Source organism: Syngnathus scovelli, chromosome 5 (genome assembly GCF_024217435.2).
Source record: "Syngnathus scovelli strain Florida chromosome 5, RoL_Ssco_1.2, whole genome shotgun sequence".
NCBI lineage: Eukaryota > Metazoa > Chordata > Actinopteri > Syngnathiformes > Syngnathidae > Syngnathus > Syngnathus scovelli.
The window spans coordinates 5,018,183-5,044,260 of NC_090851.1; the positions used below are offsets into that span (position 1 = coordinate 5,018,183).

General features: G+C 41.5%; 3 protein-coding genes across 6 annotated transcripts in view; all 3 read right to left on the minus strand.

Moving 5' to 3' along the window:
• LOC125969208 (microtubule-associated serine/threonine-protein kinase 1) overlaps window positions 1-2,887 on the minus strand; it is a 36,352-nt gene extending 33,465 nt beyond the window's left edge. For 2 of the 3 annotated variants that reach the window (XM_049721050.2, XM_049721048.2), the window contains exon 1: window positions 2,280-2,887. In XM_049721050.2, coding sequence (XP_049577007.1) covers window positions 2,280-2,318 — 39 coding nt within the window. In that variant the 5' untranslated portion in view covers window positions 2,319-2,887. The remainder of the gene's footprint in view (window positions 1-2,279) is intronic. The other variant, XM_049721049.2, reaches the window with a different exon arrangement.
• A 3,460-nt stretch (window positions 2,888-6,347) lies between these two features.
• On the minus strand, window positions 6,348-10,283 carry rnaseh2a (ribonuclease H2, subunit A). Of its 2 annotated transcripts, XM_049721111.1 has the most exons (10): window positions 10,143-10,283; window positions 9,813-9,944; window positions 9,576-9,647; window positions 9,264-9,390; window positions 9,105-9,192; window positions 8,747-8,884; window positions 8,576-8,663; window positions 8,367-8,490; window positions 7,867-7,917; window positions 6,348-7,798 (listed from the first exon to the last, which is right to left on the minus strand). In XM_049721111.1, the coding sequence occupies exons 2-10, from the start codon at window positions 9,937-9,939 to the stop codon at window positions 7,624-7,626; spliced, it is 990 nt and encodes a 329-aa protein (XP_049577068.1). In that variant the 5' UTR covers window positions 9,940-9,944; window positions 10,143-10,283; the 3' UTR covers window positions 6,348-7,623. The 2 variants fall into 2 exon arrangements, with proteins under 2 accessions (XP_049577068.1, XP_049577069.1); XM_049721112.2 differs by having other exon boundaries at window positions 6,348-7,917.
• A 771-nt stretch (window positions 10,284-11,054) lies between these two features.
• On the minus strand, window positions 11,055-25,764 carry LOC125969222 (transcription factor Sox-10). The gene is made up of 6 exons (XM_049721098.2): window positions 25,677-25,764; window positions 22,407-22,455; window positions 15,357-15,469; window positions 14,470-15,078; window positions 13,898-14,169; window positions 11,055-13,045 (listed from the first exon to the last, which is right to left on the minus strand). The coding sequence occupies exons 4-6, from the start codon at window positions 14,904-14,906 to the stop codon at window positions 12,258-12,260; spliced, it is 1,497 nt and encodes a 498-aa protein (XP_049577055.1). The 5' UTR covers window positions 14,907-15,078; window positions 15,357-15,469; window positions 22,407-22,455; window positions 25,677-25,764; the 3' UTR covers window positions 11,055-12,257.
• Between the last annotated feature and the right edge of the window lie 314 nt (window positions 25,765-26,078).

Here is a 26,078-nt window from a genome sequence, read left to right on the forward strand (position 1 = left end):
CATTAGTCCTGCTAATGGGCCTGACAACTGTGCCACATCCTCAACATTTAGACCTCCTCTGTCTCCAATATTGATATCGACCACTTCAGTGGGAAGCGGAGAGTGTTGGGGGGAGGTAATGGGTCGATTTCATATTGTACATATGGACATCAACACACTCACACAATCAAAGTACAGTCAAACTGAGTGAGTCGGTGCACTAGCTCATTAAAAAAAAAAAAAAAGTTTGACTTGAGTAGAGTCACAATTAAAAGGGAGAAAGGAAAATGATAAAATTGTTATACTTTTACAACTATTCTCATAAATGGAAATCTGCCTTAACTGTCATATTAAATTATTACGTTTTTTTGTGAAAATTCTGAGATTATCGTTGAATATTTCAACATACTATTGTAATGCTAGAATTTAATGATTCTACATTTCAATGATGTGAGCATTTGGGTGGGTGTGTATAGTTCTCGGCTGCCCACATCTTTGAAATGTATTCAAAACCCGATTATTACGTTCCTGCAATAACGATTCTGCGGTTGTATGATGGCTTTAATGTGCATGTCTAACATTTCCCCGCATCCTGCGATAAGAGAGATGCAAATCGAGCAAATTTCAAACAAGAGATATGCATGAGCCGACGTCATTATTTAGTACATTTTGTGTTCTTTAATCCAACCTACAGTCAGACCCAGTAATTACCAACTGGGCAGGATAGTCGTCCAATTGGGCACGTCTATATTTCATAAATGATGAGTCGCCTTGTGCAGCAGATGGCAAGATGAGCAGCCGAGCGCTTTAATTGTAAATTAATACACGTTGAGGCAGCTAAGTGGCAGTAGTTGTGCACTGAGGGCCTGTGCTGCTTTACTCGAGTCATTTCACGGCTAGAAAAACCTTGACGGAATCTCACCCCTGATGTTTGCTGCCAGCCATCGGTGTACGAGATATCGACTAACCTACTTCGTTCGCGAGATGTGGACTAAGCTGCTTTTAGCGCTCAAGGCTCAAGTCAGCTTAATGTACATCTGAAACCCGTACCAGAGTTTTGTCATCCACTCTACCCGACAGAGCTGCCTTCAGTCACAACTTGAAAAATGAATGAATTGATCTCAATTGTAAACAAGGGTGGCCATTTTGTTGTGTGGTATGAAGCGGCTAAAGCTATTTGGTTGGATTAGATGATGCAAAAGCTACAGCGCAAATTTACATTAGACCTGTTTTTGTCTCCATTACTTTTGTGATTAAGGGTTATAAATAAACTTGTTCTGCCAAAGGTGACTTCTGCAGGAAAAAAAATCAATGAGCATAGCGGTTAAGGTTATATAGAGAACAAAAAAAATGGGAACCAATCTAATAGCCCAACGATGGCATTGTGGCTAACAAGTAAAATAGGCTTCTTTCTGATATATCATTATTTAATGTGTCAATGGTTAGCTAAAACTATGCTACATGCTAACTAACTTCCACACAAATACTTTACAACTTCCCTTTTTTTCAATCTATTTGCATTGTTCTTGTTCGGTTCAGTTGTTCGTAAGCAGTGAAATTGACTCATTGCTTCAATATATTTTTTACATGCCAGTGTAGGTGATGTTGTAGAAGTATTTTAATTAGCTGCATAAATGCTTTTAGTGGTGGGTAGAAGCAAGTTGTCTGTGTGAACTCAATGTGATTAGCTAAAATGGGGTACCACCTGCAATTACCAATAATCGAGCCAAATTTCAGCATTTTGCTTCCCTTCCCGTCAGAGTCAATGATTGACAATGGCGATATGGTTATGCTGTATTGGTCATCTTATGTGTTTAAAAAAAAAAAATGGGAATCACATGGAAAATTGCCACATACACCGATTTACACTACACCAAATACCTATGAGCAGTCAATCTTAACTCTGTATAAAAGCTATATTATACAGTGCAGGGTAAAAGATACGCAGTGGGAATCTGATGTCAATTCTGCATCAATTGGATGTCAATTTAAATCAGATACCCACTGGGCAGTTTGAGTCATGTTAAAATAAACAAAAGGGATGAGAAATGGCCCAAACTCAGATAAATAGGCTGTTTCTGTGAAATCAATGAATCTGTACATCAATGTGAGGCGCTATCAATAAGTGGACACTAAATTGGACAAAATGTAAGAATTGCTGGCGTTCTTGGTTTTTAACTTGCAAAGTAGGCTGGCTAGAGTAAGACTCTTATTGTGTGGGTTATTTAAAAAACAGAATTTAATAAAGTATAGAAAAATGACATGGTTTAACATGAACTAACAAAGAATACAGTTCCTACCTGGAGCCTTCTTCTTCGAATGATGCCAGAGTCGTCCATGGTGATACCTCTTGGAGGGTGTCTCGGCCCCCTGTAGTTCTTTTTCCTAAGCGAGTTCGCAAGACGACGCCACGATGTCACGTGACTCCCCCCAGCACGCGCCGCGAGTCAATTTAGCTAAAAAATCAAAGCCAGTGTGAACATCGTTCCCCGGCAATATAAATAAATTCCACGATGACAACGAATATCACTGGTAAGAATCAATACACTACAAATCTAACGCATGGAAGTAAAAAAAATAAAGCCTCTCCGGTGTCGGGTCCAGAAATCCACGATAGTGACACCGCGCAGGAGTTCCGTGAACGCAACACCATATCATCACGCCCGATTAACTGCACATCAGTGTAAACACGCAAATAAAGGCAACGCCGTTGCGGCAGCTTTCAGATCCACACGAAAGCACCGTTCACGCAAAAGGGATGTGTCCGAGCGCCCCTCACACGCACGAAGCTTCGTGTCATTGTGTTCCTCCCTTTCCACTACCTCTTCTACTCCATCCTCAGCTCCGCCACAACAACCGCTTCCTACTACCCGGTGACGTTGACCCACCCCTCAGAGACCAGACGCTCCGCACTGACGATCCGGGAGGGAGGGGCGGGGATCCGATGGAGCTCAGTTCACACATGGGACCCCTTACGGCCCCGCCCCTCTCCGGCAAAGTGGCTGAGCAAAGAATGTGGATCGATTCGATGCAATATTTGTGAGCACGAGCCATCGATCTAAAAGGAAATAAACTAAAGTCTAATGGAGTTTGCAGCACCTTATCGTTTTTGCGCCACGGGAAAAGAACCAAAACCAAACTTGAGCTGTAAGCAGCTTAAAGGGCCCTCATAACTCTCCCAATTTGGGGTATTGGCACATAGGACCATAACTCGGTTTAGACCCTTAAAATTGGCATCATTTTCCATTGCAAATGGCATATTACCATAGCAACAGCTTGCAAGGAAATAAATTTCAATAACTTTTCATCTTAACACCCCCAAGTTTGAAGACGATTAGGGTGTGTTGACTTTTTATATCCACAGTATATACAAAATTATTCATCTGAATAAAACATGATAAATACACCATCTAATCACGTCCACTGTCACAAAGGATCATTTGCAGGAAGTATTACGTCTGCCTTGAGTCAGTGCCCAACTGTTAATGACCAAGCTTTTGAAACATTGTGCCATCATGGTGATTTAAAGATCAACATCTTCTCCACAGACACATTACACAAGAAAAACCTCCGGGGAAGGGATCAACTAAACTTCCCGCTCACACGTTGTGGTTGTATTGACAAGTGAAGGGATGAGCCAATCTTGTCTTTCATACATATTGCCTCTTGTGGTTTAATTTAATATGTTGTATTTGTACAAATCACAATTAGATTTTTTTTTTATCAGTCATCCTTACTATGCAGCTTTTAATGCAACTTTCAAAAAAAAACACAGCTACTAAGAATAGAAGATGTGTATCTATCTACTTTAAGACTCCTTTGTTCTTCATTTTGAATTCCCTTTGTTGTCCATATTGCAAAACACAAAAGACCGAGCACGTGGCGATATGTGGCTGCAGAGTAAAAATATTTCCAAAACGTCAAAGTGTGAACCGGTAACAGCAGGTGAAATATTCCGTTTGAGAGCGTGACCCAGTTAGCAGCTTGTCGGACTCCTCTATTATGCCGCTTTTTGTTATTAGCGTTTAATAATTGATGAGCGTGCATGAATTTTGCATTTTTCTTCCCTCATTCATTAATTGTGTGATTCGGGAAGGGCAGTGTGGCACGGTTGGCAAAAACAGGCACAGACAAAAGCTTTTAGGAATGATGTCAGCCTGTTTGAAAAGACGCCCTGAGGGAGGTCGCATGGGGTCAGCACTCCCGAGCAGAAGCCCGGCATGGGGGCCGGGATGCAGAAGATGTCGGCAGCTTGCGCCATTGCATTTCCCGACACGGTGAGCCCGTCTCACAAACGCTACGTCAGCTCACATCTCATCTAGGTTATACGAGTACGCCTTGTACGTTAAATGTGAGCTTAGGCAGTTAAAACGATATACGAATGTCACATTTGCTGTGAATCGATTCATTATTCTGTTGTGGCTGCCGAGCGTTTTTATTGTATCATGAGATGTTGTTTCTGTTATTCACAAGGTTCTCATTTTAATAATAAACTCACACGGAAACAATATAAATCACTCCGAGTACCCTTGAAAATGAATGCTCCGTCGGCTCATTCGGATGCGAGTCATCCATCAGGACTGAACAATTTCATTTCAACCTCATCTTACAATAGTGTTAAAATTTGATCTGAAAAGCAAAATCCCCTTGGAGCGCGTTTACAAGCAGAAAACACTCTCCATAACGTCCCTTAGTCTAACTAAGCTCCTCCCTGACACACAAAAATCTCATTCTGGATACATCACTTCTGCTTACTTCTTTGACACCAATTACTACTTTCCTATGAGTCTTTAGTGGCAGCTTAGAGCTCAAAATAAAAAGATAGCAGAAGATATGTTCTGCAAAAAAAAAAAAAAGAAAATCTTAATGATAATAAAAAGGCAAACCGCAAATTTGTAGAGGTTAATTCAAAGCGTTCGCAATGATTATTTCCGAGTAGCCGCCCTGGTGTGAGAAGGACCGTATCACTTTTTAACAAGTTCTCCCTTTTCTCATCCGCCATCTCCTCCGAATGCCTCCAGTCATCAAGGCTTCTGCTCTCTCTCTCCTTCTTTCTGTCTGCGTACAAGTGGGTCAAACTGCAGGAGTGCTAAAAGCCCTGCTCACTGCAGAGAAGCTCCTCTAAATAAAAGAACACGCAATCAGCAGTCATACATGTACAGAGCTGCCAGAGATGCAGACGAGAAGTGAGCTAAGGTGACCAACGGGTCAAATGTTAAGTGGCTTTTAAACTGTGGCAGTGTGACCGGACATGGCCAGATCGACTAGATCTAATTTAGTGGTTTACTTTACACCATTGGTCCAAATCATTTTGGTTGAACGGTGACACCATGTGGTAGAAGGACACAACATACATAGTATGTTAAAATGAAACATGCAGATTTTTTTTGACATTGTGGTTACCGGTTAATGATTTATTGGCATGTTTCGAAATATGGTTATGTAAGATGCAAAAAAGAAAAAAGTTCTTCTCAGCCTTGCGTGAGTTGTCAGCGCAATCTTTCATGGAGACTTTCTGTGTCAATCGGAGGAGAAGAACGGGCACAATCCAATTAGTGTAGTTAAAAGAGACACCATGAAAGGAAACTGGGACTATGTGTAAGAAGATGAAGGATTACTGTGTGAGCTCAGCTATCAGGTATTTGGTGCTTCTATAACAAGCAAGTGTCATACTGTATTTGGGTACAGTGTTAGTTAGAGTTGTCAGCTAGTCACCTCAAAGTAATCACTGAAATAACTCAAAGTGGTAAATGCATTATTGAGTAGGTGGTTTAATTAAAAGCATAAATGTGTAGAAAGTGTTCCCATGACTGAAAAATCAATGCAACTGTTATTGTGAGATTTTACAATATCAGACATTCTTGTTTTACATTAATGTCATAATGAAGAATGAACGTCCACAATATTTTCCTGACTGAACAGGTATTCGGAGTAGTGCAGATATTTGTTGAAAATAACTATTTGTAAATGTAAAAAAAAAAAAAAGAACAAAACGCTAAGATAAAATAGCCAATTGATCATATTTGAAAATTCTGTAAACATACAGCGACTTGGCTGAAGTTCTATTTTGTATTTTTGTTCAAAGGACATTCATCAAGAAGCCTTGAGGCTTTGCATTATGCATTTAAGTACATTCCAGTCTCATTCGTTTCGGGTTATTTCTGTGAGCTTTGTGGCTTTAACATTTCTCTAATCAACAGAAGTGTACCATCAATGTTTTTTCTGGGATGAACAAACTGAAAGTGTTGACCAACTCTAATAATAATCCAGAGTCAATCATTCCCTGACGCTGACCAAAGCCAACACAAACAAGCTGCCAGTTTCTAACTTCACCTCATGTGCCCCTTCGAACTTTTTGGTTTTCCGGCTTATTTTTGTTAAAGTCATCTCATACAGGCACCAAAAGTGATGACCCTGACATTTTCCAGTTTGTCTTAGCTAAAGAACTCCACTAATACTGTCGGACAACGACAGGGTGATCTAATGGCATTAGGGCACCCCGTCTTGATCTGAAATAGATCTCCACCTTTGTCCTCGGCGGCTATGCAAACTATTTTGAATCCCATTGACGTAGGGGAAGAAGTGGCCTCTTAAGAGGGATGAGACACAAAGCAGGGGAGGTTATAAATTGATCGCATAGGACGAATCAGACAGAACTGGATACATTAAAGGCGGCAAGGTGTTCTCTTCCTGCCTCGCACCAAAGACACAGAAGAACGGCTTGAGAAGTTGAACCAGCCATGGAAGCTACCGCCCAGAGCGCGACGGTCACCGGGGCCTTCGACCGGGAGTCATTCTCCAAGAAAGCCTTGAGGGCCACCACCAGAGGGGCTTCGTCTCATTTTGTGGGGAGCTCCATTATCATCCTGTCTTCGTTTGCCGTGTCCACTCTGGCTATGAACTGCGGGAAAAAGATCCAGGAGTCTCGGCACAAACCCAATGCCAATTGACAGTAGGTTGCAGGTGGCCGGGGCATCTTTCTGGTTTGTGATTTCGTCTTCCACAAAATGATGTCTTCATTCAAGTAGAGGCAAAGGTGTTATTGCAAAACAGCGACTGCACGGGAACGCTGCGAAATTTGGCATCCATCTCAAGAGCAGCGCAACGCCTTAACATCTTGCAAAGGAGCGTATGTCTTCATGCCTCATCCTTTGAGTATGTCTCAACACAGAAGCTCTAGATGTGATTTTTATGCCTGTTAGTCACAAAAGCAAGACTGATGTCAAAGATCTAAAAGTCTTGAAATGTGTCTAAGAGCCTGAAGCCGGCTTTAAACGCGTCTTTTGTTTTCTTCAATCAAGTACTTGCTTCTGAAAGTTATTTATTATCTCCATTTAAGTGAAGCAATTTTGTTGACTTCAAACATCTACCAATCCTTTGTTGTTATTGTGCAAGAAAGTGTCATTCCTCTGTATTTATTGGCAATGTTACATGAAAAATGTGCAACATTAGCCAATACAACCTACCATGAGTGATTAGAGGGATCTTTTTTTTGCCTTTTATTTGCATAACTAATGTGGATTTTAGCCATGTAAAACAAAGGCTTTTACCAACACATATGCAGTTATTCATACTGCCACTAGAGGGCAGAATTGGAATTAAAATATATTTTGCAACCCTGTCATGTTTTGTTACCGCTCCTCTTCAAACTAACCCCTGCTGGATACGTTTTATAAAAAAATATATTTTATGAGTAAAACGGATACTAAATACAATTTGAGTAAGCCAAGATTTTCCCACGATGCTGCTTGTGTGCAAGCAACTCACAGTGCATTGTCGGCCAGTCCTCAGAGTGTGTCCATACTCTTCAGCCTGCGTTCTGTAAAGAAGCGGTGTGTCTGGTTGTTGTTGACGCCACCTGGCGCACCAAAATAGGACAGCACGGACCTGTTGGCCAGCCGCTGTGCCGCCTGCTCGCCATCCTCCTCGTCATCATCCCTGAGGAGAGATTCAACAACACAAGTGTGATTTTTCACACCCTCATCTCCTCAGATCACATGTTTGGCAGATTACGCGTATGATAGAAATGAAAGAGATTGCGGGTTTCACATAATAGGGGATATAAATGTCTGAACGCAAACCAAAGCTAATTTCAAAGCATTTTTTTTTCTTCCTTTTGATCTTAAAAGTTGTGGAAGAGGCCATTAACTTAATTTGTTGTTCATGAGTTGTTATGGACTACTGTAGATCACCAAGGGCAAGGAGTCGGACACAGTAAATCATCTTTTAAGTCTGGTTAATAAATCTCCTGCTTCAGATCTCTGAATGAAGCAGTCTTACAATACAGTACAATACATTTTTATTTATTTTGTAATCAAAACACCTGGAAACTATTAAAATAAAAAAAGTATGTCTCTGTGAAGTCAAAGAATTTCTATAGCACTTACCAATGCACAGTCACAGCCTTGCTGTCAATCAAGGTTTGGGCCGTGCTCCAGCTAAAGCGCACAAACTGGGGGTAGCCAAACACTGGGTCCAAATACTTCAAGAGCCACGCTTTAGTTTTTGGGTCTATGAGCACAACAACAGTTTTGCAAATATCACACAAGTCATTATGAAACCATAGACAGCAATCATCAAGTATGCCATTTGTTACCATTCGGGTACCCTGAGCCATATTCTGTATCTATGTCTCCGAGGTCCTCAGCAAACTTCCAGTTCTTCACAACATGGTCCCTGGCCACCTGACCAGCCACATGTAATTATATGTTAGCAACGGGACAACTTGAAGCCATCGTTGTGGAATTTAAAAATAAAAAAAACTGACCTTTGCACAGATACTGGCTGCGCTAACGATGGGGAAGAGGGAGTCAGCCTTTGGCCTCACTGTGACCTCGATACCTGGGAACAGTTTTGAGAGCTTCTCCTCATACTTCTCGGCAGGGCCGACCGTGTCCACAAACACCTGCAGAGATGGAGGGAAACATTCGGGGCCACTTCCATAGTCATTTTATGATTCTGTGACAAGTGGAATATCCAAAGTCGAACACAATGAGTTCTGATCAACTTCCATTATTGTAATTTTAAAACAAATGCTTCCATAAGATACCACCACACTTTTGCAGTACAGCATTTACATATTTGCATTCTGGTCGGGGATGTTCCAGTGACTCATATTTACTTACCTCTTTGAGCTGTACGCCACTGTCCAGTGCAAATTGAACTAATCCAATGGCCGTGTCGTGTGACAGGGTGTTCAGGTTACATTTGGTCCTGACAAAAGCAGACGTGCAGTTGGTGCACTGATTTACACATGCACTTTACACGGCATTCGCCAACAATACCTCTGTAACATACTGGTGGAGATGGTATTTGGAGAGAGAATACGCAGGGCCCAGCCCACAAAACCTTTGGCGTCGTCCAGGTTTTGGAATAGATTCTCTCTTTCTGATTCTGACAAAGTTTTGGAATCTAGAAAGGGATGAGAAAAAAAAGGTGATGATGATTTCATCCTTGCCTTTGTCACTTAGTACTTGCTTAGGACTACAGTTAGGTTCTTAATGTGCGACCTGCTCCTGCCTTGAGATAACTGTTGCTGTGAATTAGTGCTTTATGAATAAAACAGACTTGGCAAATAAAAAGGCAGATGAAATTACCTGCCACTTTCAAGCCCTTTAAATCCTCCTTTTTGGATATGGGACAAAAGCATATTCCATAAACCATTGGACCTGGATTTAAAAAAACAAAAACATTGTTGCATTATTAAGTTAGTTAGTTAGTTAGTTAGTTAGTTAGTTAGTTAGTTAGTTAGTTAGTTAGTTAGTTAGTTAGATAATGTGATTGTGGTGTCAACTGAGCGATGATACTAAATGTTGAAAAAAAGCCCCACATACCCAGCACCGGTCCCCTGCCCGCTTCGTCGATGCCCAGGCAGCAGTCTTCAGTCTTACACACATCAGGAACGATGGAGGACAGCAGACAGCTGACCGAGTTATCGGCGTCGAAGGCGCTGGTATCCATGACCGCTGCTCGAGAAGACATTTTACATAAATTAATACAGTGTCGCGTTGGTATGCTCAAACTGTTGTGCTAAGTCTATCTATGACCAACAGGTTAGCTAGATGCTATGTCAGACAGCGAAGTTGTTAGCAAATGATACAAACCGGCCGGGTATGACACGACTTTATGCTAGTCTATTCTCATCCAAATTTATTAAATCTTACCTTGGAGTAAAGAATGATTTATTTTCCTAGTTTGGGTATTTACTATTTGTGCGTGTGTAAATAAAGAAGACAGCAGACTTTGAAGAAGAAAAATTCGCGCCTCATATTGACGTCACAGCGCCAGCAGCGGATGTGTATTATACCGCCACTCCATGGCCTGGGGTGGAATTTGAAAACTTCATATTTGTTTATTCTATGTTGCACATCATTTTTGATTCAGGTCCAAACCGAGGTTCAAATCCAGGCAGATCAACCACAACTAATAGTACAGCCTGCTTCTCTGTTTAAAAAATCTTCAATAAAATTGAATTGAATGTCTGTGGTGACTTATTTAATATTTTTACTTGGTTTTAAATATATATATTTTGGTCATGCCTCAATTATGAATGTAACCCCCATTAGATATAAGTGACATCACTTTATTAAAACAAGCTAAGCACATAAAGGAACAGGTTTGATATGAAGCCCCCTGTTGAACCTTTTTTAAGATTAATTTTATCAGACATGCATTTATTCCGGTGGAAATGAGAATTCGGCGTGCGAGGAAGGCCATTACTAAAAGGTTGAAATTGGGCCTGTTCCCTGCTTAACACCCTCCCCTTCTCACTTTCTATCCCTCTCGCCTGCTCAATGGCTCTCTTTGTTTTTTTGGAGTAACACGCCGTCCCCAGCCGATTAAATGCTAGGAATTAGAAGTTCATTTTAGCCTACTGTGCATACAAACACACTAAATAGCTTAAGCTGCTGGGGCACTGCTTGTGTTATTATTACAGTTCACACGTCAGTAGCGTGTTTATAATTTACTTTTTTGGCCTTCATTTGCTAAGTGCAGTGTGTGTTGGATCTTAAATGTGACCGCCACATAAAACATTTTTTTTCTTTACTTACACTGACAGAAAGAAAAAGACCTCACTTTTTTTTTTTTTTATAAATAAATTGATTTAATAGATGACAACAATAATATTTCAACATTGCTATTTCTTGTAAGGAAGCAAAATACTTGGCAAACACTTTACAAAACTATTCAGAATTATACAAAAAATGGAGGAAGCAAAAGTTGTGGCATACTTGTCATAGCAAAAAAAACAACTGCATGGGAAGCGGGTCAGTATAAAATGTGAAAGTTTGCATCAAATATTGTAAAGTAAAGCCCGTGGTATTGAATATTATTCACATTGCCAGAAAGGAAGTATGATCGCCTGTTTGGGCAGCTCTATAGAAAACGTGCGGAACAATTGTACATGTGATTCCAAGTAATCCTTAAGCAGGACCCAAAGCTGGCCAATTATCTGAAGGGAACTTTGTACTACTGCTCATTACAACACGTTAGCGATGAGATTTGAAATAGTTACAAAAGGGAAAAAAGTGAGATAGTTTTCTTTAAATGAGCAGGCGTGGAAAGCCTTTTCTGCTATTGGCACAAAATGGCAATAAGAGTTGAGGTAAAGTATCCAAGATGGAGCAAAATTGTGAAATAGAAGCTGTCTTTCCCTCTCTTTTTCCTATTATTCCCATAAACGCTTCAGATCAAAAAAGTAGTAAAAGGATAGCGACACAGAAACACACAGACAGACAAGAGTTATCGCCGAAGGAAAAAAGTCACCGTTACCAAAAATAACCCTTAATTGGGCGCCGAGTTTGAACGAAACCAGAAGCAGTGGTGAAGCTGTGTTAAGTATATTATCATGTCAGTCACAATAAAGTTACTCTACTATATCAATATCAATGACACTAGTCATATAAAAAAAAAAAAAGATAAAAAAAGACTCCTTTAGTTTGGTTAATAAACGGGATGATGTCAGTCTGTGAACCTTTCCTGGGTTATCATTCATGTATAGAAAACAATCTATTGGCTCCTCCTCTCCAGTTGCTGTACATCTTCACTCACATTCCGGATGGCACGCATAGTTTCCAAATGTATCTTCTAAATTAGTTGCAGACCCCACAATGAACAACTGCGCCCCCTTGGATGCATTTTATCAGCTAAAAAAAGTAAAAACCTCTAATATGACATCAATATGGCATAGACATACACACACGCACAAGTCACGCGAACTCCCATTAGCAAACACACGCTGCGCTCACACGCTTCCCATATATTCCTGGACTCCGCCCTCAGGGTCTTGTGAGTGTGGTGTAAACAGGCTGCTCCCAGTGTGTGGGGCTGTGGGAGGGGGCCACACTGGAGGGGTCGCCTATGGTGGTGTACAGAGGCCTCTGTGTCGGGCCCATGTAGGAGAAGGCTGAGTACAGCCCGGGGGCCTGACTGGAGTGGGTGTAGTACGCCCCAGGGGCCTGGTGGTCTCCGTATTCAAACTGAGCTCTGGAGGCCAACGAGGGGAAAGCAGAGCCGTAGTGAGGGAGGCTGAGCGGGGTGTAAGTGACGTGCGCGCCCGAAGAGGGCGACGACGAGGCCTCGGCGTAATGGCTCCCGGACCCGGACTCGCTTTTGATCTGGGCCTTGGAGTGGTCAGCGGGAGTGGGCGAGCCCTGAGGCTGCTGCTGCTGTTTGGAGAGCCAAGCCGAATGGCCGCTAGCCGCGGCAAGGGCGTAGGCGTAGGATGAGGCCGAGGTCCCCGCTGCGGAGGCTCCGGCGGCACCCTGGGGGTGCCCGTTAGGGGGCAAGTACTGGTCGAACTCGTTGACGTCGAAAGGCTCAATGTTGGACATCACCTCGTTGCTGATCTCGCCGATGTCCATGGTGCCGAAATCGATGTGGGGCTTGGAGCCGGATGACGAAGGACCGCCGGAAGGCCCTTCGCCACCTACGCCGAGGGGTCCCCTGGAGCCCCCTGCTCCACCGGCCCCTCCTGCAGCCCCGTCCCGCTTGCTGTCTGACAGTTTGCCTGACTGGAGATCTGTTTTTGGGGTGGTTGGTGGTGTGGGGGGGCTGTGGCCTTGACCTGAAAGCGACAGATATGCTTAATTTAGCAACACATCCAGGATTAGATTTACTGTCCATTGCTGAATAAATTGTCTTTAGATTATGACATTTACAAAATAAATACACTACATAAATAATTCTCCAAGTGTAGTATGAGTACCACTGATGGTACGTGGGCTCCCTCTAGTGGCATGTAAAAGAATCACTGAATTGAAATGCTCAAATTTTGCATCACGACTTCAACTCTTGCTCAAATCCAATAAAGTGTATTTGTAAAGTAGTGTTCAGTTGTTGGTGTTTTCTTAACATCATGATAAATAGAATAAAACAATTTACTTTTTAGATGCACCAGATTACATGGTATTCAAATTAACAAGTCAAAAATACAATCGCCAGACAGAAAAATGAAATTCTCTTCCACTAGGTGGCAGAAGGTACATGACTTATCTAGTGAATCCATTTCAGTTATGTCTGTCAATTTCCCAAATATCACTGAGACGTATTATAAATTAAAAAAAACAATCTCACGGCATACCCACATAATAATAACACGGTTAACCATGTATTGTGTGCTATCTAGAGGAAGAGCATGACATTGGTCTACCTGTCACTATATGTCGCCGGCATAGATAGTTGGACATTATATCAAGTAACTTAAATTTTATGAATTTTCTGTGGCAAACCTACAGTAATGAGCTCTCACAACCCACCAATGATGGTCAAGAGTGACGACCTGACTACTTGTGGGCCTTTATGACTCTTTGAGGAAATGTGTAAGTTTCCATTACTTTTTTAATTCTGAAATTAATGATGTGCCAGTCGATCCCAACACTTAATATATTTTGTCCTAGGCCAATGGAGTGTCACCTACTCGCAGGGTGGTGGTGGTGATGGTGATGGTGGTGCAGGTCGCCCAGAGGTGACCCCGCGCCTCCATTATGCTCCAGATGCAGACTCTTGTAGTGCGACTGGGAGTGGCTGGCCTCCCCCTCGCCCGGGCTGTCCGACTCATTAGCGGGCGTCAGTTTGCCATTTTTGCGTCTCCGGGGCTGGTACTTGTACTCCGGGTAGTCCTTCTTGTGCTGTTTCCTCAGCCTCTCCGCCTCCTCGATGAATGGCCTCTTGTCGCTCTCGTTGAGCAGCCTGCAGGAAGGAGAACAAGGAGTGGTTTTACTCTCCTAAGTTAATGTGGAAGTTAAAATATGCGCAAATAGCACGCGTTGGCGCCGTGCGTAAATCGAGACGCGCGCGTAATTGGTTGCTCAAATGACTTTTCGTGGTTTGAAACACAAATTAAACACGCTCGGACAAACAACAAGCGTTAGTTGCTGTTTGTCTTGTTTGCGTCCACTAATCTGGACTCCTAATTTTGCTCCTTTTGGCGCAAATTACGCAGGAAATGAAGTCTTACTGTATGAGTGCTGTGTTCTTTTTCGTACAAACCTCCACAGTTTTCCGAGGGTTTTGCTCAGCTCCGCGTTGTGCAGGTGGGGGTACTGGTCGGCCAGCTTCCTCCTGGCCGCCTGGGCCCATACCATGAAGGCGTTCATGGGCCGCTTGACGTGAGGCTTGGCTTTGTTTCCATTGTTGACGCGCACCGGCATGGGCACCAGGGTCCAGTCGTAGCCGTCGAGAACCTGACTGACCGCCTCCCGGATGCCAATGGGGAAGCGATCGTCGTCCTCCTCCGACTTGACCGTCGATCTTTCGTCTCCCGAGGCGTCCGCTACGCAGAGCGAAGTCAGCTGAGGCGGGGGCCCGGTCAGAGGTGAGTCGTGACCGGGTGGAGCTCCGGCGTGGCTCGGGGAGAGTGAGTGAACGTCGTCCGAACCTCCAGGGCTCAGCTCCGCTTCGGACATGCTGTGCTCCTCTCCGGACATTTTTTTTTAAAGTTAAATTTGTTGAGCAACAACTTTAAAATGATTTTAAAGAGTTTTTAATATACTATGTGGAGTTTTCGAAGCTTCCCGGTACTGTGGACTTTTAATACGAAGCCATAGTGGTGCGTAAATGTGGCCAGATCCCTTTTTTACGCATCGAAATCCGCTACACCTGCAGGAAAACATACGATAAACTAGTTATACCAAAATGACGTTCAAAGTTTTAATTAAATCACAATATTTGATCATGCTCAGTAAATTTTAAAAATTAAAGCGTTATGCTACAAGTTAAATGGAATCTCGTGTCGCCAATTTAATGGATTCAAAACTTCATCAGATCAAATTTAAAAATCCGACAAAATCCAGCAAATAAATATCGCTTAAAACTAAACGTTTTATTGACTTTTATAACTGTTTTTGTTTTTTTAAAAAAAAAAATACATAACTTACCTGTAGAGACGCGCAGTGGTTCAACATGGGAGTGCGTGTGGCTGGCAGTGGAGCCGATGAATGGCTGCTCTGTGTGGCGACACCGGAGCTTAAAGAGCGCCTTGTGAGAAGGACTGCGAGAGGGAGAAAAAAAAAAGGGAGATTGAAAGTGGAAAACATTCCCAGAGAGGCAGCATTCCAGCACACACAGTTGGCCCCGCCCACCCTCGCGCAACCGGGCAGATTTAATTGGCTCTCGCTTCGCCCTGCCAGTAGCTGATTGGACGAGAGCGAGATGGCGTTAACGAAGGGCCTGTACGTACGTCGCTGCAACGGTTCCAAACCTCGGAGAAGAGGTGAGATGTGACATGAGAGTCGCTTTAAACGAGTCCACAGTGAACCCATTTAGTGGACGGAGAAGGCCAGCTTTGTTGCGAGTGTTGACATGCTACATCAAACAAATAAACAATCATCCACTGACTTATTACATCTTGCGGCCGCATTAAATCAGAAAAGGGAGGGGAATCGAAATAGCCCAAATTGGCTTTCTCCGGTTTGATTGGCTGTCAGACAGGAAATGTCGAGTTACAGCTATTAGGATTAAAATACCGTCATGAAAACGAAGAAAATGAAGCTCGACAGGTGTCTGGGGGTGTACGGTGAAGAGCTCCAATCGGGCTAAAGGAAAAATCTCCAAAAGCTTATTTCGATATGTCTTTGTTGAATAGTGGTGTCCAATGTGTTGATTGTAATATAGAACCCCTCAAACGAATGTTAAATTGATCAATATAATTTATACATATCGATCATATTGAAAGTTAGTGTGTTTAATGCAAGGAGAGAAAAACAATGACGCATGAATTTGTTTTATTATATTTCTATCATTATATTTCTATTTCCTAAAAGATGAATGTAAGCGCGTAATGTCCCAGGGGTGCTAATCCAATGTTTGGGGATTCAATTTCAGTTTTGCAAACCCAGTACAACATAGTGTTTGTTTAGCTAGATTTATATCTTGTTTTTCTTTTTTTCGTGAATGATCATAATTTAGAGTGCAAATATGCAACGTAGCTTTTTATAAGCATTTTAGCTCCCTTTAGAAATTAATTATGAGGACATTTTCAAAAATAGAATAAAACTAATACGAAGATCAATAGCTAATTCTCCCTATAGGAACACTCCGCATTTCCCCCCTTAATGTTTGTTGACTTGCAGGTCAAAGTGCTGAATAAAATGCAAACTATTGACTCAGTTGTTCATCCTAAAACAGACTCGTTGGTTGTTTAAGCAGACAGTCGCTGGTAAGAAGCGACCATTGAAAAGAAGAACAGGCTCACATTCACATGTTTGTCAACTGGGGGAGATTTTTTTTTTTCTTTCTTTCTTTTCACGTTGGGATTTAATTCGAACGTTCCTCTCAGAGTCGAGCGAGACTGATGCGGTGCGTCTTGCGTGACTTCGCGGATCTGTACCCGCTGGAAGGCCGCGATTTGCGCAGATAAGCGTGGCCTACTTGGGAAGGACACACACGCACGCACGCACGCGAACACGCGCGCGTTTCGTGGCGCACTGCAGGGAGCGCAACAATGATCCTTGTGTCTATCATGGCTCTCGCTCGTCTCTCTTTGCTCTCTTTGTCTGCGTCTCAGGTGAATTGTAGCCATGTGATCAAACGCCCAAGCCTCTATCCATTAACCCTCGTAAATGAAAAAATGGGGAACAAAAAGCAGTTTTGTGCTACAAACATGAAGAGAGGAAAGGAGGGGAAAAAATGATAACAGAGAGCGATGTGTGCGTCCTTTCTCCCCTTATGTCCGAGCATTGACACTGGTCGCGCACACAGAGAAATTCCTCCTCAGCAGAATGGATGTCTCTGCCTGCTTGCTCTCTGCGTGCGACACCTTTTTTTGCAACTTTCTGGATTTATAATGAGGAGGATGCATGGGGTGAAGGTGTTATTGGTGGTGGAGGTGAGGGAGGGGGGAAAAAGAGGGGGTAGGGTGGGGTTCCAGGTTGCACCCCACTGATCAACTCATCGGACCAGGCCTGGAAGTGAGTGATGTATTTTTGTTGTAGAGCGTGTTGAAAGTGTTTGCTCTTTAGGTTGGCGCCGTGCGCAGGGGAGGAAACTGCGGTTTTGCGCAGAGAAGTTGACTTAATGCACTTGGATGTGCACGACCCCCAGGGAGCCAACTGTGGGTCTGCGCGCGCTGTAATTACACTGGACACCAAGTGGAAGGTCATTTATTTGGGTGCATTAATCGAGCAATTTGGTTTTATTTGTTACGCCCTGACAAGTTTTAATTTTTGCTTTATGGATTTGCGCTATAATTAAATGCATTTCGCACTCACAGTAAAGTGCAGTAGTCACAGAATACATTTGAAAACGCAAGGATGCCGGGTGAAATGTTTTTTGAAGTTATAAAAAGTTATGAAAAAAAGCGTAAAAAAGTGTAATCGTTTTATTTTGAATTAGTTATCAAGAGACACGACATAATTTGATTCCTATATTTTCGTTGTTTTTAGCAGCTCCCCTCATAAAAATGTATTTCCCTCCAAACAAAAACATCATTTAAAATTAGGCAAATGTTTTAAAATTAAATTTAGAATAAATAAAACGTTAATTTTTATTTAAAACGCATAAATCCTGTGTTGCAAGAAGTGTAGATGACTCGTAAAAAAAATCACGATGTGAAAGAAATCATCACGCGCTTGAAAATATTTAAAGAATCACGCGCCACTAGTTGTATTTACATTTTATTTATATTTATATATGCGTGTATTACTGTATTTGGAGACATCAATCACTCAAAAGAAAAAGTTTCTTTTTCAATTCATAACCGCGGGCCACGGCATTGCTAGAATTGGCCCGAAGCATTTGAGTTCTTTTTAATAAAAAATTGTTGACGGCATTGTAGCATTAAAAGAAGCAAACCGATTCGCATGGAAGATGACGTTGATAAAATGGTTGTGGTTTGTTTTTCCTCGCCTGCAGGTTGTTCTCATGCTCAAGCTGCAACACAGGCCTTCTTCATCCCCTCTTGTCACATTTAAATTTACTTGGAAAACACACCACTGCACATTAGCTATATACTATCACTTGATGGGAGTTATGATTTTAATATTGAATGGCTGGCTTTTTTTCTGCAAACATGCAACTCATCGTTACTCAGCCTAATCAAACAAAACAAAATTCACCTTAGCTATACATTTAAAAAAAAAAACACATCATCTTAGTTCAACAAAATTCAAGTCATCTTACCTCAACCCGATTTAACTCATCTTAATGCAAGCCATTAAATTGAACTAAACTCAACTAATGTGACTCAACTTAATTAACCTAAATCAACCCAATCAATAAAATGTGTACCCTTATAAACAAATCTACAAAACACAATGTCCACCTGTCATGCACGTAAACATGATTTATCATGTAAAAACTTCATATTAAAACGTTCACATGCATTTTGTAACTTTTCTTGTGGTCAGAGAGAGGGGGGGGGGGGTTGTGGCTGTAAGCAAAAAAGGAAAATAGAGCTCACATGGTGCATCAGTGCCTGTGCTAACCTGCCATGTGACTTGCAGTAATGAGCCTCTCCATCTACACAGACACACGCACACACACACACCAACCACAGTGTCACAAGAGTCTGAGACACAGCTCTTCCTGGGAGGGGGTGGGGGGGGGGGGGATAAGAGGGAAGATGATGGAATGACAAGGTCTCATGATCTGATGGGAGGTGAAAAGGTCACGCCTCAGGTGCACATCAAATCATTTGAAATGTTTTGGTCCCAATCTTACCAAACTGACGCCATTCAAGTATGAATAATTTGGCTTGTAAAAAGCTACAAAGGTTTGCAAGTTACCCGTGACATTGGTACGTAACAAAACCCCATACCGTCATCTTTGCAGCAAAAATCCATATTTCTAAAAACAATTAGTAATGTGGACCCATCAGACCAGAGAACACTTTTCCACTTTACGTCTATCCATCTCAGAGAAGCCATTGGTGTGTTCATATGTGGCATTTGACTTTGCTTCTAACAATATTTTTTTTTCTATTCTGTTCTATTCTATTCTAAAATACTATTGCATAATTTCCGCATTGTTATTGTTGTCAAATAGTGTAAGTGAAATTGCGTATGATTGACATTTGGGCCGAGTTGCTCGTATTGCACACAGCAGACAAAAAGACCCTCTCCTAGTGTCAGGAGGGAATTCCTGAAATGTGTGACGTTGGATGGAGAAAAAGAGCTGGGGTAGAATAAAATCGAGAGAAAGTGGACAATAGTAGAGAGCACGCAACGGATGTAGTTGGGGGAAGTCAAATATTCACATGCCGGGTCACATTCTGCATTAAATGGATGTATAATTGGTGGAGAGGCATTCCTCCTTCTCGTGTCACTGCGGTGAAAAGAATGCTGACATTTGTTCCGAATGGTGACAAAAGGGGTCTGAAATGATGCCGATTTTCCAGCATTCGGAATTTATAGTTTGACTCGGAAAATCTCGGAAGCCGGGATAGGCATGATAATTGAGTCGTTGATGAACTGAGTGTCAAGAATTCCGTTGATTGTGCGAAAAAGTGGATAAGTGGGTCAGATAATAGATGGATGTGATTTGCTAGATTGAGCCTCAACAAATATTAAATCCCCCTTAGGAGTTTTAGACTGTTGCCATGGAAACAAAAGATAATCAAAGAATTGAGGATGCATTCCAGAGCTATCCCTCACAATTTAGAAAAACAGATTATGCATTCCTTAACACACATTCTCACAATTTACAGTAATTAATTATTTTCAACCTACAATGCTACTTTAGCATAAACACGGCAGCGTCACATGTAAACAAAAAAAATCTCTCTGCTAGGTGGCTTGTTTACTACACATTACAGATCTTTGTAAATTTTTTTATGAAAGGTTATTGATGAATCACAAAAAAAAAAAAATCTTTGATTGTGTGGAACCAGAAGAAGTTATTTTGCACAGGGGGAATTCCAAAGTCCGGCTATCAGTTTAAAAAAAAAAACAACAACATGTGATCGAAATATTTGGACTACCAGTTCCACACATTACTAGACCTTGTTAAGAGTACATAATGTGAGTTTTGAAAGCTTTTTAAGGTTGTCGTATGATTGAAGATGACAGTGGGGTTACCGTGACTGTGTTGGCCGGAGGGCCTTATGTCATCTGGACGTGTGGGTTGTAAAGGGCTGGGAAAAAAACTCAAGGGTCACATTGGGAACGGGTCATGAGACGGTGACACGTGGGTGAAGAAACAGGCCCGGGGTCTTGCTTTGCTTTTTTTTTTTTTTTCTTCACCCCGTAGGAAGTGAGGGATGCAGGTGTTTGTGGATGATGCAGCGAGACGAATAAAAAATGATTCTGCTTTCTGACCTCTGCCCCTCCTTTTTTGCCTCCTCTCAGTTTCACCCAATGAATTAGTGCAGCTGCACCACTCCTAAATGGGTGCCGCTCTTTTTTCCTGCTAGTGTATGTGACCCACCATGAATCCTCTCTTTGTGCTCCCCCCCCTCAGCTCCCACCTCCTAGTTTCTTGCCTCCTTTTGGTGGTGGGGGGGACGCGGGGGTATGGGGACTTGGGTTGCAATGGTGTTAGCACTGGTGATGTGGTGGCCATGGTAGCGATGGAGGAGGCAGCCGGAGGGAGGGTTGGATGTTGGGAGTGGGGGGGGTTAGAACTTGTTGGATTACATTCCAGTGCAGCTGTGGAGGCTGGTGCAGGCCAGAGCGGGATCATCATTGCATTGCAAGGGCATCATGAATGGACTATTGTTTGGAAAGGCCCGCATCTATTTGCTACTAACTTCATTCTGACAGGGGGAACAGAACAACAAGCGGATGAAGGGTGACATTTAGAAAAGTTTTGGGGTGTAGGAGAGGAGAGTGGGGGATGGATATTAATCATGCTGATTATCTTATTTGTTAATAATACTGGCGGGCCTTCAATGAGAATTTACCTGACTTAAATCCACGTCACAAATATAGAAATGATCAACACCATACTAAAAATACAATATTATAGAAAAGTATGGCAAGGAATTCATGGACCCGACCTACGCTCCATAATATCATCTAAAATCTCTCTGCACGTATGCAGCAAAGGGCAAAACAAGTATGACCGTGACCTTTGACCCATCAGGTGGCATTACATTAAAAACCAGACATCTTATAAAAGGATATTGCCATGTCAGCTCAGAAAAACAGAAAATTATTGTCAGTAAACACAGTTCATCTACAAGTGCATGTTAAAACTCCACCGTGTGAGACAAAAGCTAATTTTTAATCCAACACCAAGAAACGCTGCTGGCTTCTCCGGGCCCGAGCTTATCTGAGATGGACTGATGCAAAGTGGAAAAGTGTGCTGTGGTCTGATGACTGAACATTCTCAAATTTTTATTGGAAATCATGGAAGTCTTGTACAGCCAGGAAAAAAGGCGATGAAGTAAAGCAAATGAATGAATATAATTTTATGGAACAAGGATTATATTTTAGGTTGTAAATGTAGGTCGCATTGTTTTCAACTCATTCGCGTTTCATTTTTGCGTGTTTGGACTAACTGATTTGTGGTGGCTAACAAGCTAAAGTATCACAACTATTAACTGTAACAGAACACATAAATAATACCCCAAAAAAATTTCCCCATCGTATTCAAGTCAATTGTAAATAAAAAGACGCAAAAACACTGAACACTTTTTTGTTGCTGTGACTCACATGCAAAAATGCCGGTGAAAAGCAGAATGCGATGGTGGTGATGAAGATGGGGATGATAACGACACACACACACAATGGCACCATTGACAGCAACTTTATGACGCTTGTGCCCTGCAGCCACACATGCCAGTTTAAGAGTCATGTACGCCGATTTGCCAGTTTAAGAGCCATTATTTTTCCAGCCTTTCTATAAAATTCTCACAAGGAATCTCTTTACAATCAAGATTTGTCTGTATTTTGCGCAGACTTTACCAAGATTTAGAACGTTGGCTTCATTCTTTATTGTTATACAAGTGTAAAAAGAAGTTCATCGGATAACAACAAATCACTGCTCACCTGTTTTCTGGGACTTGCTTTGTGTTTCCACATCATTGCTGTCAAAAGTCTGCAAGTAAATAAATGAAAAGAGGTATTTAGGAGCAGATGAACTTAGGGCAACCCTGGAGTCTGAGCCTCTTTGAAATCGCTTTACTTCAATCAGCATCCAATTAAGCAATTAGCTGGCTTGTGAATATGAGAGGCTACAGACAGACAACACATATTGCACTAAGATGGTCAATTTCTGTAAATATGTTGCCACAGGGAGGAGATATGAAACGCTGGCATGAGTAGAAAGTCTACTAAAATTGCTCTCATGTTTTTGCTGCTGCTGCTTGTCTGTGGTTTTTTAGTCAACATCACCAATGGTGCTTGGGTACTAAAAAACACAAGCTTCTATAATTATTAGTTGTTAAATATTTGCGCTGAAAAGTCATACTGCCAAATGAGGCATTTCAATTCATACTCCAAATGCCCAAGTGTGTCATTTTTTTAAATGGAGAAATAATTTTTACCAAAAAAAAAGGGATCTTTTTAAATAATGAAGCTCTTGGTGTCATTGGGATTTGTGTTGTTCAGCCATTTTGAATGTAGCTTGTTAGTCAGCCATCTTATGTATGGCGTTGAAGATTTATCAAACAAAAATAAATAAGAAAATGGGAGGGCTGGAGCAGACTTGCAGGAGAACATTTAATTAGTCAGTCTGTGCGATATAAAGAGAACGAAAGAGGAAAAAGAGGGCCCGAGGGTGCTGAGGAAAAGACGTCCACATGAAAGACTCTGTTGTCTTCGCGGAGGAACGACATGAAAGGCAGCAGGACAAAGAGACGGATGAGATATCTGGGCAAAGAAATTTGTGACGATTTGGGGACTGCCCTCCCTCGTGTCTCTTGTAGTCTCATTTTTTTCTCGATTGTTTCTTCAATAAAGTCAAAAAAATTAAATTGCCTCTAGACTATGTGCAATGATGTTTGCCTACAGTTCAGAGGGGTCAGATTTTATGAGGGGTCAACAGGGACATCATTCTGAATTAGCTCTGCACAGACTTTTTTTCACCATCTCATTTTTTTTTTAAAATATGTCCCTGATTACGATGTCGCAAGATTCATTGATTGGTCTCAAGCTGCCACATAGTGCCCCCCCCCCCACACACACACACACTCATTGGAGTGGCAAGCATGCAGAGACCAGAATCAAAGTGGGCATAATGGATTGGACTCGGGGTTGTATGTTCATGGCACCCACATAATTTTTTCCCCCCTTCTACATTTCCATTTGTAGCGTGAAGTGTGGTGTGTCAGTTTAATGTTTAATCTTCAACTTTGTGACATGATGGTCATGGAAATTGTTTGCAATATTAGCAGTTAGATAATTAGGAATCCATGAAAAAAACATTAACCCTCACTTTAGTGTATTGATTTGCTAATAACACTGTTCAAAAGTAAATTTGAATCACGGATGTTTTTATGTCCCTCTAAACCCTCTGATGACAATCTCTATTATTTTTAATTTTCTTTATCACATAAGGTTTTTGAGATATTGTCATTTTTTTGTATTTAAAGTGATGCTTTATTTATTTAACCATTTCAGCAATAAAAACAAATTGGTCTACAATTAACTTGATGACTTCATTATTTTTCTTGGACAATTAGCATCTTTAAAAACGGATTTTGCCAATTGCTCAGGACTCAGGTAACGACCAATCAGGACTCAGCTTGCAAACGTCACATGAATCAAATCAGCGAATCATGGTCAATGACTCACCCATACGCAATTTGTAATGTTGGGTTGGCATGGCTGCTCTATTAAGAATCAAATAAAAGACTGGAAAAAAAACTGCAATGTTTTTGTGATGTTTGTGATGTTGGATTTTTAAATATTTTTCATAACTATGACTGACACTGACTAACACTTTGAGTAGAATTAAATTTGTGACAATTTATGCTTTGTTGCAATTTTCAAGTTTTCCACAATAAATAAGTTTTCTACTACTTAAGGTGTGTTTGTTTTTATTTTTTAAAAATAAACTAATTTCCAAGGCATTATTGTGTACAATTAAAAGACAACTGTTCTATCAGCTTGTGCTTTCTGTTTGGATTTACTCATGACAAAGTTCTCAATCAAAAACTGCAAATTCAATAAACAAAACAAAAACATGGTGGTTACAAAATTGTGAAAATTTTGAAAACTAAGTCTCCATGCAGTTTAAAGTCTTTATTTTCGTCAAATCAATCTTGTTTCTTTGAAGCATGCTGAAAAATGACAATGACAGCATGTGGTTTTGTGCCAGTCTTTCCAAATTAATTGGATATCTGTCAAATTTGTAATTTTAAAAACACATACTGCATTGTATTTCCAAACCAGATAGTCCACCACTAGGCAAATAAAAATGTCCATGTCGTTTCTCTTATCTACTATGAACAAGACAAGTGACATAACAACTAATCTCAAACTAAAAAAAAGAAAAAAATCAATGCCCATAGAATACATAAAAATTCATTGAACACAAAACAAACAAGGCATCTAAACTATTAAAATAATTGGACTAATTTAAATAATTAATTATTGTTTCATTAATTCATTAATTTTTTCTTGAATTACTGTCAATCAAAATAGCTGCTGTAAAAAAAAATGCCATTAAATAAAGTTAGTTTGGACCTATTACATTAATTATATTGAAGTAGCTAATTGAGGTGTGTACATACAAGTCACACCATGAAGTTGAATTACACTATTCTTAGAATTTATGCATGTGTCACTGTCAAAACGAACGCTGTAAAATAAAATAAAAAGTTGAAATTTAATTAAGAGTACACTTGTAACATGACAGATCACTTTGTGTTTCGCTCATCTTAGCATTGCTGCTCCCCATAAAAATTCGGACAGGCGGACAGACAGGCTAGCTGGCAGATAGACAAGCAGAGACAGACAGACAGACAGACAGACAGAAGTTTGCCCTGTGGTGCTTCCCAGGCCAGTCGGCCTCTGCTGAGCGGAGTCGTGCACGCTCTCACACACGCACAAAGCTCTTCTGTTCCTCCAGCGAGCTGCCTCGCAGCTCGGCAAGCACACAACAGCTCATTATGGAATCAAAGACACCCCCCACCGCCATCAGCAGCATTATTGCCATCACCCCCGTGCTTCCCAGTGTCTAAAGAGTGTCCCCTGCCGAGCACACGCACGGTCACCATCTCTGGCCACACAGCCTCGGGCCGCCAGTGTCCAGTCAGGCCAGAAAAGCCAGCAGATACACACACATGAAAGCACACACTGAGATGAAGACAGCACCTTATTAGGTAGACCTCTCGTCAGCCATTACAGAGGTCGCAGAGGTCAGCCAGCTACTTTCCTTCACAGAACTTGCGGGGCACTTCAGAAGACAGCAGGAGAGCGATGGGACGCCATGACAGGAGAAACAGCTGGAGATGAAGAGATGAGACGCCTCATCTGGTCAGATGATGACTGTCAGAGGACATATTGAGGTAAAACTGAGTAGCAGCGGGAGGCGAATTTGCAGATCACATTTAATTATCCTCAGATGGAAATCTGCCTGACACAAGCTATGCTAGTTAGGAGCGCTAAGAAGAAATCTGAACACGTGATCAGCCTTCTTCCTCCCTTGCGATCAAAGTAAGCAAAGGCCCTATTGATGTCTTTGAAAGATTATACTGAGCTATTATCCTGTGGTGT

Bases quoted from the DNA above. Each gene is read 5' to 3' on its own strand.
- rnaseh2a (XM_049721111.1), bottom strand. From the start codon at position 9,939: ATGGATACCAGCGCCTTCGACGCCGATAACTCGGTCAGCTGTCTGCTG. The intron at 9,648-9,812 runs GTATGTGGGGCT...TTTTAAATCCAG, and splicing joins GGGCAGGGGACCGGTGCTGG to GTCCAATGGTTTATGGAATA. The intron at 7,918-8,366 runs GTAAGTGCTATA...ATCTCTCCTCAG, and splicing joins AAGGCTGTGACTGTGCATTG to GGATGATGACGAGGAGGATG.
- LOC125969222 (XM_049721098.2), bottom strand. From the start codon at position 14,906: ATGTCCGGAGAGGAGCACAGCATGTCCGAAGCGGAGCTGAGCCCTGGA. The intron at 14,170-14,469 runs GTTTGTACGAAA...TCCTTCCTGCAG, and splicing joins ACCCTCGGAAAACTGTGGAG to GCTGCTCAACGAGAGCGACA. The intron at 13,046-13,897 runs GTAGGTGACACT...TGTCGCTTTCAG, and splicing joins TCACCACCACCACCCTGCGA to GTCAAGGCCACAGCCCCCCC.